General features: G+C 40.4%; 1 protein-coding gene across 5 annotated transcripts in view; it reads right to left on the bottom strand.

Moving 5' to 3' along the window:
• The window catches only part of INPP5F (inositol polyphosphate-5-phosphatase F), a 95433-nt gene that overhangs the window by 25153 nt on the left and 57458 nt on the right, over positions 1 to 12822 (bottom strand). For all 5 annotated transcript variants that reach the window (XM_088842376.1, XM_088842373.1, XM_088842374.1 and 2 more), the window contains 6 exons: positions 7258 to 7386; positions 6869 to 7033; positions 6696 to 6752; positions 4888 to 5086; positions 4085 to 4264; positions 3154 to 3221 (listed from right to left, as the gene is read on the bottom strand). In XM_088842376.1, the coding sequence (XP_088698502.1) occupies positions 3154 to 3221; positions 4085 to 4264; positions 4888 to 5086; positions 6696 to 6752; positions 6869 to 7033; positions 7258 to 7386 (798 nt within the window). The remainder of the gene's footprint in view (positions 1 to 3153; positions 3222 to 4084; positions 4265 to 4887; positions 5087 to 6695; positions 6753 to 6868; positions 7034 to 7257; positions 7387 to 12822) is intronic.

The following is a 12822-nucleotide window of genomic DNA, read 5'->3' as shown; positions in this document are numbered from 1 at the left end:
GTGGATAAAGGTCATATCCTTCCTGAGCACACCTAGTCCACAGCTTTCCCTGAAGGGAAATCCTGCTACAAGTTTGAAGTGTACCCTTTCAGGCCACCTAAGCACATCCCTAAAAAAATGTGCATGCCATATGTAGGTGAGACAAACATATATATGGAAGAGAACTGCATATGTATAAATGGCACAGTTTTGTTTTGTGGGATTTTTAAGTGGTGACATGCCATATGCTGTTATATAGTTTTCCTCTCACTCCACTATATGATTTTAAGATATTTTCACATTAGTACACACAGATGCATCTCATCATTTTTAACTATTTGAACACTTTAGATATGCTGTACTTTGTCCATTGAATGCCTAATGAACAATTAGGGTTTTTTTAAAGCTGCAATAAAGGAGGTTTATAACCTCAGATACGCAGATGACACCACCCTTATGGCAGAAAGTGAAGAGGAACTGAAGAGCCTCTTGATGAAAGTGAAAGAGAAGAGTGAAAAAGTTGGCTTGAAGCTCAACCTTCAGAAAACGAAGATCGTGGCATCTGGTCCCATCACTTCATGGGAAATAGATGGGGAAACAGTGTCATATTTTATTTTTTGGGGCTCCAAAATCACTGCGGATGCTGACTGCAGCCATGAAATTAAAAGACGCTTACTTCTTGGAAGGAAAGTTATGACAAACCTAGACAGCATATTAAAAAGCAGAGACATTGCCAACCCAGGTCCGTCTAGTCAAGGCTATGGTTTTTCCAGTGGTCATGTATGGATGTGAGTGTTGGACTGTGAAGAAAGTTGATCACCGAAGAATTGATGCTTTTGAATTGTGATGCTGGAGAAGACTCTTGAGAGTCCCTTGGACTGCAAGGAGATCCAACCAGTCCATCCTAAAGGAGATCAGTCCTGGGTGTTCACTGGAAGGACTGATGCTAAAGCTGAAACTGCAATACTTTGGCCACCTCATGAGACGAGAGTTGACTCACTGGAAAAGACTCTGATGCTGGGAAGGACTGGGGGCGGGAGGAGAAGGGGACGACAGAGAATGAGATGGCTGGATGGCATCACCGACTCGATGGACATGAGTTTGAGTGAACTCCGGGAGTTGGTGATGGACAGGGAGGCCTGGCGTGCTGTGATTCATGGGGTCGCGGAGAGTCGGACACGACTGAGCTACTGAACTGAACTGAATACATGCCTCCTTGACTGAACATGTTTCTCTCAGGGAGATTTAAGTTTTTTGTTTAATTTGTATTAGAGTTATGGCTGCTCCACATCCTTGACACAACCTGTATTTTCCATCTTTTTCTCAGTCATCCTAGTGTGTGAGTGGTGGTTTTAATTTGCATTTCCCCAATGATTAACAAAGTGCAGTACCTTTTCCTGTCTATTGTACTTGGACTATCCTTTGTCATGAATAATCTGCTCAAGTCTTTTGTCCAGTTTTCTTTTGGGTTGTACACCTTTTATGAATTTGAAGGCATTCTTAAGGTATTCTAGATATAAGCCCTTTGTCATATATATATGTCTTCTGCAACTTTCTGAATTGCCTTTCCATTCTCTTAATGGTGCTTTCTAATAATCAAGAATTTATTTTAGTAAAGTCAAATTACCAATTTTTCATTATGGTTGGTACTTTTAAAATCTTATTTCATTTTAATAAATAATATACCACTTGTAGTGTTTTAATATTGAAAATATATGATAATTCAATAAAGTTTTAATAAAAATAAAAAATTTAGTAAAGTCTACTTTTTTATTACGGTTAGTTCTTTTAAAACCTTGTTTAAGATTCAAGGTCAAAAGATGGTCTAAATGCAATATTTTCCTTTAAAAGGCTTATTGTTTAACCTTTCATATTTAGATCCATATCTTTCTGGAACTGATTTCTGTATATGCCATGTAGGGCCAAAAAGCAAATTACGATACTAACAGTATAAGCATATTTTATTTTGATTGATAATACTATTCAAAAATGGCCACAGCAATTTATGCTCCTCCCAGTGAAGTGTTGCTGCTCTTCAGTTGCTAAATCATATTCAACTCTTTGCAACCCCATGGATTGTGGCATGCCAGGCTTCCATGTCCTTCTCTAGCTCTCGGAGTTTGTTCAAATTCACGTCCACTGAGATGGTGACATCATCCAACTATCTCATCCTCTCTTGCCCTCAATCTTTCCCAGCATCAGGGACTTTTGCAATGAGTCAGCTCTTCACATCAGTTAGCCAAAGTACTGGAGCTTCAACATCAGTCCTTCTAACGAATATTCAGGACTGATTTCCTTTAGGATTGATTGGTTTGACCTCCAGCAATGTGTGGCAGTTCTCATTTCCCCAGTTACCTGCCTTTATTTCTTCTTTTCACACTTCATATAATCTTTTTCAAAGTGAGGATTTCCTTGACTGTCTTTGGGACTGCAAAACATTTATATATTAACTTTGCAAGAACTGAGGCCTATTCAATATTGAGTCTTTCCGTCCAGGAACATGGTATTGTCTCTCTGTTTATTCATGTTTTCTTCTATGTTCTCCAGTAGACTTCCCCTCCCAACACCTCCCTCCCCTCATATATATGCTATCTTTTTTGTATGTTCAATAGATTTCAGGCTATTTCTTCCTATTTGTGCTGTGGTTATAAAAATGCATCCCATGGCATTATACCTTCACACTGGTCACTGCTAATAGATAAGAAGGGTCACTGATTATTCTATATTAATCTCTATGAAATCTGGTCATCTTATTGAAATTGTATTTTACCCAACAGTTCTCAAATGATTTTGGTTTATATGTTCACATATCTACATATTGACTGTATGAATACACAAGAAAGGTGTGCAGAGAAAAAAAGATACTGAAGGATATTTCTAATTGTTACCTCAAAGAGGTAGACCTGAAAGGTGCCTTTCATCTCACTCTACATATAGCTTAGACTGTGATAACTGATAGCAGACTAATCTCATCTAAAACAGTCTAAAGTAGCTGACTCAATAACTATTAAAGAATACTAAGAACACTCTTAGCTTATGTGTTTCTTAACTTCATGACAAATGCCGTTTTACTTAATTATGAGCCGTATGTCGTTATCTTCATGAAATTTAAACAGATGCACAACCATTTCTAAAAATATGAAGGAACACTTATTACTACAGATGAAATCCCACCTGTTTTTTGTAAATTTTCAGTTGTTCTTCGAAATGGGCACAGAAATAGGCAACCGTGTCCTTTTCACCTACAAAGAAGTGATACAAAATCTATTTTTCCTTCCCATGTGTAAGACAGAGTTTAGTGTCTATTCCATCTTTACTCTTACTTTAAACACTGACAGCCCAAATGTAACTCAAATTGTCTAAAACTAGTATTTTAAAATGAAATGCTAAGCTGAAGATTTGATTTCTCTTTTTTCCCCAATTAGACTAAACTGAAACATACTGAAGATGTCAACTATGAAACCATGGCATTTATTTATATATTCAACCAACTTGTCAGAAAAGGTTTCATGTAGTTTATAATACATTAATAAAAATCCCTTAAAGCAAGGATATTAAAAATTAAAGTTTGCTGAAGTCTCACAAATATGAATTAAGTTTTGAGTGAAAAATATTCTGTAAACAATTTTAAAATCAGTCCCTTTGAGTAATCTAATTAGATTAATATGATTTAGCTATTCGGTTAAAATACTTGAAGAAATTAAATCCTTAATATTTCAAACAACAAACCTTTCACAGCAAACATCTAAAAAGAGATTCTACCTATTCCATGAAGACACTGTCTCGTTAAGGTATTTCCTGCTTCTACATATACTGGCTATATTTACACTTTTCCAAAATTAAGCATTGTAATATTCTTCAAAGAAACAACAAATTAAAATCTGTGAAATAAACTATGCAATGCTCTACTTTGAAATTTTTATTGTTAATTACTTAAATTGTCAGCAACCACCATCATTAATGCTTTTGAGATTATTATATCATGATTAAATCTCAGTGTACCAGCTACCGTCTTAAATGAACTGTCTAGATATAAAGTATCTAGGATTTTAAAAACATCTCCTCTGAAATCATCGTTTGCAAACCAAATAACTGACAGGCTTACTTCTGTCCAGCCGAGGTCTTGGATTATATCTATACCCAACCTGGCTCCAGAAGACAGGCACAGAGCCTCGCGTCTGAATAAACGACAGAGTGTGATTATGCACGTGAATTAACTGCTCAGTCTCCACATAATTTGCAACATTTCCATTTTTATCCACTCCTCTTCGCTTATAACGCATTCCTAAAAAAAAATTAAAACAGCAAAAATTTTAAAAATTAGTCTGGCTTGAGGGAGAATGGATACATGTACATGGATGACCAAGCCCTTTCACTGTTCACCTGAAACTATCACAATATTGTTAATTGGCTACAGCCCGATACCAGATAAAAAGTTTTTTTAAATATGTGTTTCTTTCAGGATAGCCTTGGGGATCTAACAGGCAACTGCCTGGCAGCACAGTATCAACTCACTCCAAATCATGCCTGTACTCACCAGTGTTTTTAAAAGCTGAAGCTGAGATAATGCCTGTGAACTGAAAGAGGAGGGTTTTCCCAAAGGTGCTAGCACTAAGGATTTATTACAGTGACATAGGCTGTCAGTAGGAACAATTATTTAGAATCACATCCCAAGTGACTTTCTGCTCTTTTCCACAATATACCTCCTTTTCTTTCCCCTTTTGTTAACACTCTCCCAATCACTTCTCTCCAAAAAATTGGTCCCCAATTACACCACACTATTGAGAGTCACTGAGCACTTTGAAGCTGTTTTTCCAAATCCATTATTTCCATTAGCATTTCAATTCATCTGCAATGTTCCACTCTCGCCTGGATCTGACTTGCACACTATCACAGCCCTCCACTTACCCGCTCTGTGTCTACTTCGGCGTGAAATGAGAGCCACTAGAAATCGTGGGTGAATGTCATCTACACAGGTGGACTCCTGAGGCGGGGTCTCTGGGCTGCTTTTCTCATCGTCAGATGACTCATTATAATTAACCACAAGCTCTTCAATCTGCACAAAACCTTGGATGATGGGAATGATCCAAAAGTCCACATCTCGTGTCTGAAAATAATATGAACACCATGTTATTCCTATTCTGTGCAACACTGCTACTTCCTTAAATCCAAGCAGTGGACATCACATACTTGCTAGTTTATTAGAAGCAGAAACGTCCCATTCTTTAACCATATTTTCTACTTATTGGAGAACACTAAGGAATGAAGGGAGGGAGGGGGCAGAGCCTTTCATTTCCTTTATGGTGGTCATTCAAGAAGAGCTGCCTGAGAGGGACCAGCGCATAGGATGCAAATAGGATGGCTGGGTACAAATTCAGGCTCCACCACTTACTGCCTCGCTCAGGAGAATGACTTAACCTCTCCAGGGCTCCAGACATTCTGCTTTGTGAAATAAGACAACAACCTCATAAGGTTACTGTGAAGATTAAATGAATAAAATGCCTGCCTGCTTATAGTAAGGATTTAACAAATGTAGCTAGTACGGTTATTCCTGTTGGTATAAAAGGAGATATAGCTTAAAGGTTGCTTTTCAACTCACAACTGTATTAAACCTTTAGTAAAACCAACTTTGATCACTTAGTTATGAAACACAAAGGTCTATTCTACTTTCTAGTTTAGACAAAGTCTTGCTTTGTGCCCAGTTAAAATCTAAGCAGTCAATGAACCAAAAAAAATCATTTCCATAAATATTTTAAAAAGTCATCCAATGTATTTAGGTAAGTATTAATTAAAGGCAAAGATCTCCTCTTAGTCTTTGAGACTAACAACACTCAGAAAATTTCTCAACTGACTGTATCCGGGGACAGTAAAGGATGGAAAGTGCTCCAGAGAAGCTGTTCTTTGTCCCTCTTTCTCCCGTCTCCATATCTGTATCTACCCTTGATACAGATCTCAGCATCACCTTCAAATCCAGCCCTTTTTCTACAACCATATCTTCCAAGCCCCCTCACAGTTCTGTTTTATGGAGCCTGTAGACAGGATCTCAGGAAGGTGATTAGAGTTGAAAACAGTGAGGCGAAGATCTATCCACATTCATTATTTTCATTACCATTCTCATTATTTGTAATTTTGTTCCAGCAATAAATGCAAATGAGGAATCAGGAACATTTAATAACTGGGATTCCCTAGTGGCTCAGACGGTAAGAGTCTGCCTGCAATGCAGGAGATCTAGGTTTGATCCCTGGGTCGTGCAGATCCTCTGGAGAAGGAAATGGAAACCCACTCCAGTATTTTTGCCTGGAAAATTCCACGGATGGAGGAGCCTGGCAGGCTACAGTCCATGGGGTTGCAAAGAGTTGGACATAACTGAGCGACTTCACTTCACTATCTCACTAAAGGAAAACTGGGCTTCAACATTTCCAATGGGTAAAAAAAAATATCTTTTAGAGGAACTCTATGGATATGAGTTCCATAGCTTTAAATTATGAGTTCCATAGCTTTAAAGTCCTATGGGAACCTGCTAAAAAGATAAGTCTGTGGCCATATAGTTGAATTGAGAACCACCTTAAAACAGTATCTTGGTTTTCCCTAGCTAAATGATTCCCATTCTACAGGGTAAAACATTATGTGAGTTTTTAAATTTCTTTTAGTACAACTTAAAAATATTTGCTTAACAATTATAACTACCTAAGAATATTTCAGAAACAACTACTCACACCAATCTCAGTAAGGTCTTGTATCATATACTTATTCCAAAAAAATCGGTCATCAACCTGAAAAAGGTAAAAAACAAATGGGTCAGAAACATGTTGTTTTAGTTTTCCCACAGAGGCCAAACAGGTCCATAAATTGCTCTGGGGCAAACCCTGCTCTGAGCTGTGAGGTGTACCTTTTGCCAGAGGGGACGGGGGTCCGCCCCAGCACTTTGCCTCTGCACGGAATTGGTCAGGTCATAGGTCAAGCTATAGTAAAAGGATTCCGAGTCCATGAACATCTTCAGCAACTCCTCGAGTAATCTTCTCTCCAGCTTCTCCTTTTCTTTACTTTCCTTAACCTATAAGAAATGCATCTACTATTACTGCAGGAATTAAATGCAAGGCATTGTGTGAATACCACACAACTCCCTAGGAGAAAAGTGAAAAATAATCCCAAGGACATGCAGGGACAGTGCTTTAAGATGATGAGTAGTCTGAAAATAAGTCTCCTAGCAGGAGAGCTGCCCCTCCATTTAAAACTAATCAAAGATGAACTCCAAGCCCATATCAGTCGAACTCTTACTTTCTTTTTATTAGGAGCAGACACATTGGATTTAATATGCGTAAAGGTCTTCAGTAGAAACTTTGAGTCATCAGGAGATGGTATAATCTTCTCTGGTTTGTTAATTCCAAAATGATGCTTCTTGCAGAGCTACATAATTAGGAAGAGAAAGAGAATTCATTATTACTAATATCTGCTTGCTAAATGTTCCAGCATGAGTGCACAAGTGTAGCTACTGCTCAAGCATTGTGGTTAAAACCTTAACAGCAAGTAAAATGACCAAGTAGTCCACTGATACTAGAAAACACAGCTGTGGCTTCAAGGATTAGAAAGCTACAGCAGAGCACAAGCAAAAATACAGGGCAGGACATACTTGGGGGTTATAGTAAGCTCTTATCTAACATAACTGAAGAATAAAACACTCTGGTTGGGGTTCATTAATGCTTTAAAAATTGGTATCTAAGATTTCCCAGGTGGCTCAGTGGCAAAGAATCTGCCTGCCAATGCAGGAGACTCAGGAGAAGATCCCCTAGAGGAGGGCATATGGCAACCCACTCCAGTATACTTGCCATGGATAATCCTATGGACAGGGCAGGCTGGTGGACTACAGTCCATGGGGTTGCAAAGAGTTGGACACGACTGAAGTGAATTGAACATGTACAGGCACACAAGATTAAAATGAGTGCAATATACACATTCTTTATGCTCTAGGAACATTTCTTTACAGCAATTTGTGCTAAATATTAACGCTAGTTAGTGGAGTGTGTTGGGTGAGAAGATGCCAAGAGTCTGCTCTATTAGGAATCTTAAAATCTGAACATTTCAACTACTCTTTCCCCTTCTATCCTCACACACACACTGATAAAATCAGCATAAAAACACACTCGTTGGGTCAAGAGATTAAATTTGGAGAACCAAAAAGTTGGAGCTGCAGGAAATGAGCAGTCTAACCCACAAGGAGAGGAAGAGGATGGAAAGGTTTAGACAAGAGAAAGGCACAAAGGTTCTAGAGACGACTATCTGGTTAGAGTTGAGCATTTTACATATAATTTCATGTGACTCAACACACAAACCAAACATTCGGAAGGGGACACATGGATTCTATTAACCATATGCAGACTAATTCTATTTTTTCAATACACTGGTTTTATTGCTGTGCTAAGTGGCAGAACCCTGTTAGGAGGTAACATTTACTATATGCTTATTATTAGTAGTGTCTTACTTACAAAATAACTATTACTAGATAATAAACAGGATGAGAAAAACAAGGAGAGCAAAAACTAGTCCAAGTTGGGTTTTTCCTTTAATTACTAATTATTTATTCTTGGCTGTGCTGGGTCTTCACTGCTGTAACGGGGGTGCTTTCTCGAGTTGCAGCCAGCTGGGCCTACTCTCCAGTTTTGATGCACAGGTTTCTTGCTATGGTGACTTCTCCTGTTGCAGAGCACAGGCTCACCCCAGACCAGGGACTGAACCTGTGTCCCCTGCACTGCAAAGCGAATTCTTAACCACTGGACCACCAGAGAAGTCCTAGTTCAAGTTCTGATAGTCATTTTTTTAAAAAAGGAAGGAGGCTGTTCCTGTTTTATCAGATTGGAAGTGGAGACTGATAATTGAACCAAGAATTTACATGTAACGCAATCTTATGGGTTTTATGTCTTTTTAAAGCTCTGGCTATCAAACACTCAATTTACATGGGTTTTACAACATGACTACAACTTTACACTCCTCCTGGCCTACCAGGGGAAGACAAGGGAACCCAAGGGGAAGTAAAAAAGATCTACAGTCATCCTGCTGAAACCCGAACTAACCTAAATTTTTCTTCCAAGGGTTTCCTCGGTGGCTCAAAGGCAAAGAATCCACCTGCAATGTAAGCGCCACAGCAGATTCTGGTTTGATCCCTGGGTCAGGAAGATCCCCAGGAGGAGGGAATGGCAACCCACTCCAGTATTCTTGCCTGGAGAATCCCATGGACAGAGGAGCCTGATGGGCTACAGTCTGTGGGATCCCAAAGAGTCAAACACGACTGAAGCAACTTAGCACACACACAAGCAAAACTAACCAGATCATGACATGACGGGGAAGGAGAGAGAATCAAGCATATGGATGTTGCTCCAGCAATTCTCTCTGTTCCCTTCTTTCTGCCTGATCACTCGACCAGCACGGAAACACAGATATTTCTCTCCTCTAACACCTTCCTGTGCCAGCTAGGATCCTACTTCTTTATAAGCCTCACTGCCTTCAACTCCTCTCCTCCTGTTCTCTCCCCAGCCCACTGCAACTTGGCTTCGGCCCCCACCATTCCACCTTAACCTCTCTTCAGTGTGACCCATGCAGTCTCCTTGGCTAAATGCAATGCGGATTCCTCAGTAGCATCTGACACAGTTCCTCTGTCCCTCGTCTTCTCTGATACACTGTCTCACCTGACTTCCACTGGCACTCTTTACCTCTTTTACTGGTTCCTTCCCAACCACTTCACGTCCTAACATCTTGGCACCTCCAGGTTCAGTCCTATCTGCATCCACTTTCTCAGCGATTTCATCCAGTCTCCCGGCTTCTAATACCATCGACATACCAATCCTTCCCTCTCAGTGGTATATTTCTAGCCCCGTTCTCCCAAATTCTAGAACCACAAACGCCAACATTTCCACTCGGATTTCCATCAGGCACCTCACACTCAACACATCCAAAACTAGACCCTCACCTTCCCTCCCTGCCTTCATCTCTTCCCTTTGCTTACTCCGCTCCGCCCACATCGGCTACCTGCTGCTCCCCACACGTCAGGGCTACTTTCACCTCAGGGCCTTTGTTCTAGCTGTTCATCCTCTTCCCAAATGTTGTTCAGTTGCTCAGTCGTGTCCGACTCCTTGTGACCCCGTGGACTGCAGCATGCCAGGTTTCCCTGTCCTTCACCATCTCCCGGAGTTTGCTCAGACTCATGTCCATTGAGTCGGTGATGCCCTCCAGACATCTCCCGAGATATCTCACCATAATCTCTGCGCCTGGCACTCCACCCACCACTCTTACTGCACTCAATTTTTATTTCCCATAGCATTGATTACTTTTCAACATAAGACAGAACAAAATCATGTTAATGTTTATTGCCTGCCCCACGTTCACCAGAGACCTTTGCTTTATTGACTCATCTCTCCAGGGGCCTTAGCAGTACCTGGTACAGGAGGTCACACACACAAAAAAAACCTTTGTTAAATGAATGAATGGGCTCTGATGTTACAAATATGAAGTGGTAACCTCCAGATTCACACATAGGTCATAAGAGTAGTCTTGGGAAACCATCACTTCCCTTTTTCCATGAATATACCTCACACCCCTTGACGTTGGTTAGCTCAGAATTCCTGGGACAGCCAAGAAGCTCTGTTAGTCCCCTGTTGCTGCTGCACTTTCTTTTCTTAAAAAAATCAGAAAACATGCCTCAAACCTAGTTATAAGTTATTACAATTTCAATATTCCAACAGAATATTATGCATCTGTCAGACACAGTTATTCCTTAAGAGCATTCAAGCCACCAAGAGTTTCCCCCAGGAATACATCAGAGATGATTCGAAATGTCTAGCTATTCTAAAGTAATCTTGTAGCAGCACACCTAGCCTGCACCCACACTCTCCTCATTTGCACAAGGACGGGAGTTGTTTTTCCCTGCAAGGCTAGCTTCCCACTGTCTCCCCTTAAGGACTGGGACCTTGTCCTGTCATTCATTCCCCTTTACTCTATTGCAAACTCTCTCTACTAGCTCCTTTCCTACCATCTTTTCCTACTGAAGTTTACTGAATCTTTTTTTTTTCCATCATTCCTCAACGCTGAAATCTCTATGCCATAGTCCTTGGAAGTGTGCGGATGCTAGTCTGATTGGGGTAGATCGAGAAGTGACGACCCAATGAAATTCCTGAGGCAGAGTGAAACAAGGACCCCTCCCCCCACCTCTGAAAAGGACAAAGCAAAGAATGTGGCGATAATGACCACTTCCTGCTGTCTTTTCCTCTGGTCCCCATGAACCCATCTCTCTGGGCTCTTACCAGACCCCTGACTGTTCCTTCTCGCCCTAGCATCTCTCTCTCTAAACATGATGGTGGTTCCTGACATCCATCCTTAGCTCTCTGCCCATCCTTCATGCTCTGCTGAGAAAATTTCATCCTCTGTCCTCTGGAGAAGGGAATGGCAACCCACTCCAGTATTCTTGCATGGAGAATCCCATGGACAGAGAAGCCTGGTGAGCTATAGTCTGTGGGGTTGCAGAGTCAGACACGACTGAGCAACTAACGCACACATCCTCATTTTAACTACTGCTATGTTTAACGCCACATTTCTAACGCTAGTCTTTTGCTGTGAGCTCATGACCCAAAAAGACATTTCCCCACTATTGACACTAGTCTCTCAAGTTCAGCATCTCCAAAACTGACCAACGTCTATTTCCCAAATCCTGTTCCTTCTCTGGCATGCCCTATCTCAGGCAATACCACCAACTGTACCACTTAAGCAAGAAACCTTCGAGTCATCTTCCATTACTCTCCCTGATAAAGTCTCTTCTATCAACCCCAACTATTTCATGCTGATTGCTATTGTTAATTCAGATCCGTATCTTTTGCCTAAACCATTGCTTCTCAAGGGAGGTGCTACTGGCTTAACAGACTGAAGAATTCTTTTATGCACAATCATCCCACTTAGAGCAGAAAACCTAACAGCCTCCTTTCATGAACTGGGGGGTCCACTCCAGCACCACCTGAAGCACTCTAGGCTTCAAGTACTGAAAAGGGTGCCAGGCTTCCGTTTAGTTCCCTTTATTGTGTATAGATTGCCTGGAGAAGGGAATGGTTACACACTCCAGTATTCTTGCCTAGAGAATCCCATGGACAGAGGAGCCTGGTGGGCTAGACTCAATAGGGTCGCAAAGAGTCACAAGACTGAGTGACTAACACTTTCACTTTTTCTCACTGTGTAGGGACCAAGTTTCCACCCACCACTGCCTACTTATGGATCCAGAACCTAGGAGGCCTCTGGCCTCTATTTGAGCTACCATTCCATTTTTGGCCCATGAAGATAAGATGCACAGTTTCCCTCTAGGCCTGGCAGTGTCTTCCTTGTTTTTCTTTTCTCTTTTTTTAATCTACTCTCCTGGGCTTGGAACAGAGTTGATAGAGGCCCAATATCCCTTAACTTCCTTACCAACAACTTCAAAAAATGCTAAAACTTGAAAGGTTATTTTTAAAGTTTGCTACAAGCTCATCTAATGATAAAATAACCCCAAAAGAGAGGCTACTTATAATCATTTACCTTCCTCAGAATGAATATTTATATGATTTTTTAAGAAGTATGAATGTGTAGTATTGTAGGGTAATATCCCAGACTAACTGCCCATATAATAAAATACATGGAATAACCTTTTGGAAAGCCCTCAAAACCTGAATTCTAAAATAAATACAGCCTCAAAGGTTTCAGATAAGGATTGTGATTTGCACAGCAGAGCATGAAGTCACCATACCATCTCTCTTAAAGTTGATTTTTCTAAAGAGAAATTTAAAATTACTTTAAACATAAAAATTTTCAGTGAATATTTTAGAATCACCCATA

The sequence above is a fragment of the Moschus berezovskii genome, chromosome 12 (assembly GCF_049115385.1).
Source record: "Moschus berezovskii isolate FMDL1 chromosome 12, NW_MosBer_1.0, whole genome shotgun sequence".
Taxonomy (NCBI): domain Eukaryota; kingdom Metazoa; phylum Chordata; class Mammalia; order Artiodactyla; family Moschidae; genus Moschus; species Moschus berezovskii.
The sequence above is the reverse complement of the archived record's forward strand: the minus strand, read 5'-3'. Positions and strand labels throughout refer to the sequence as shown.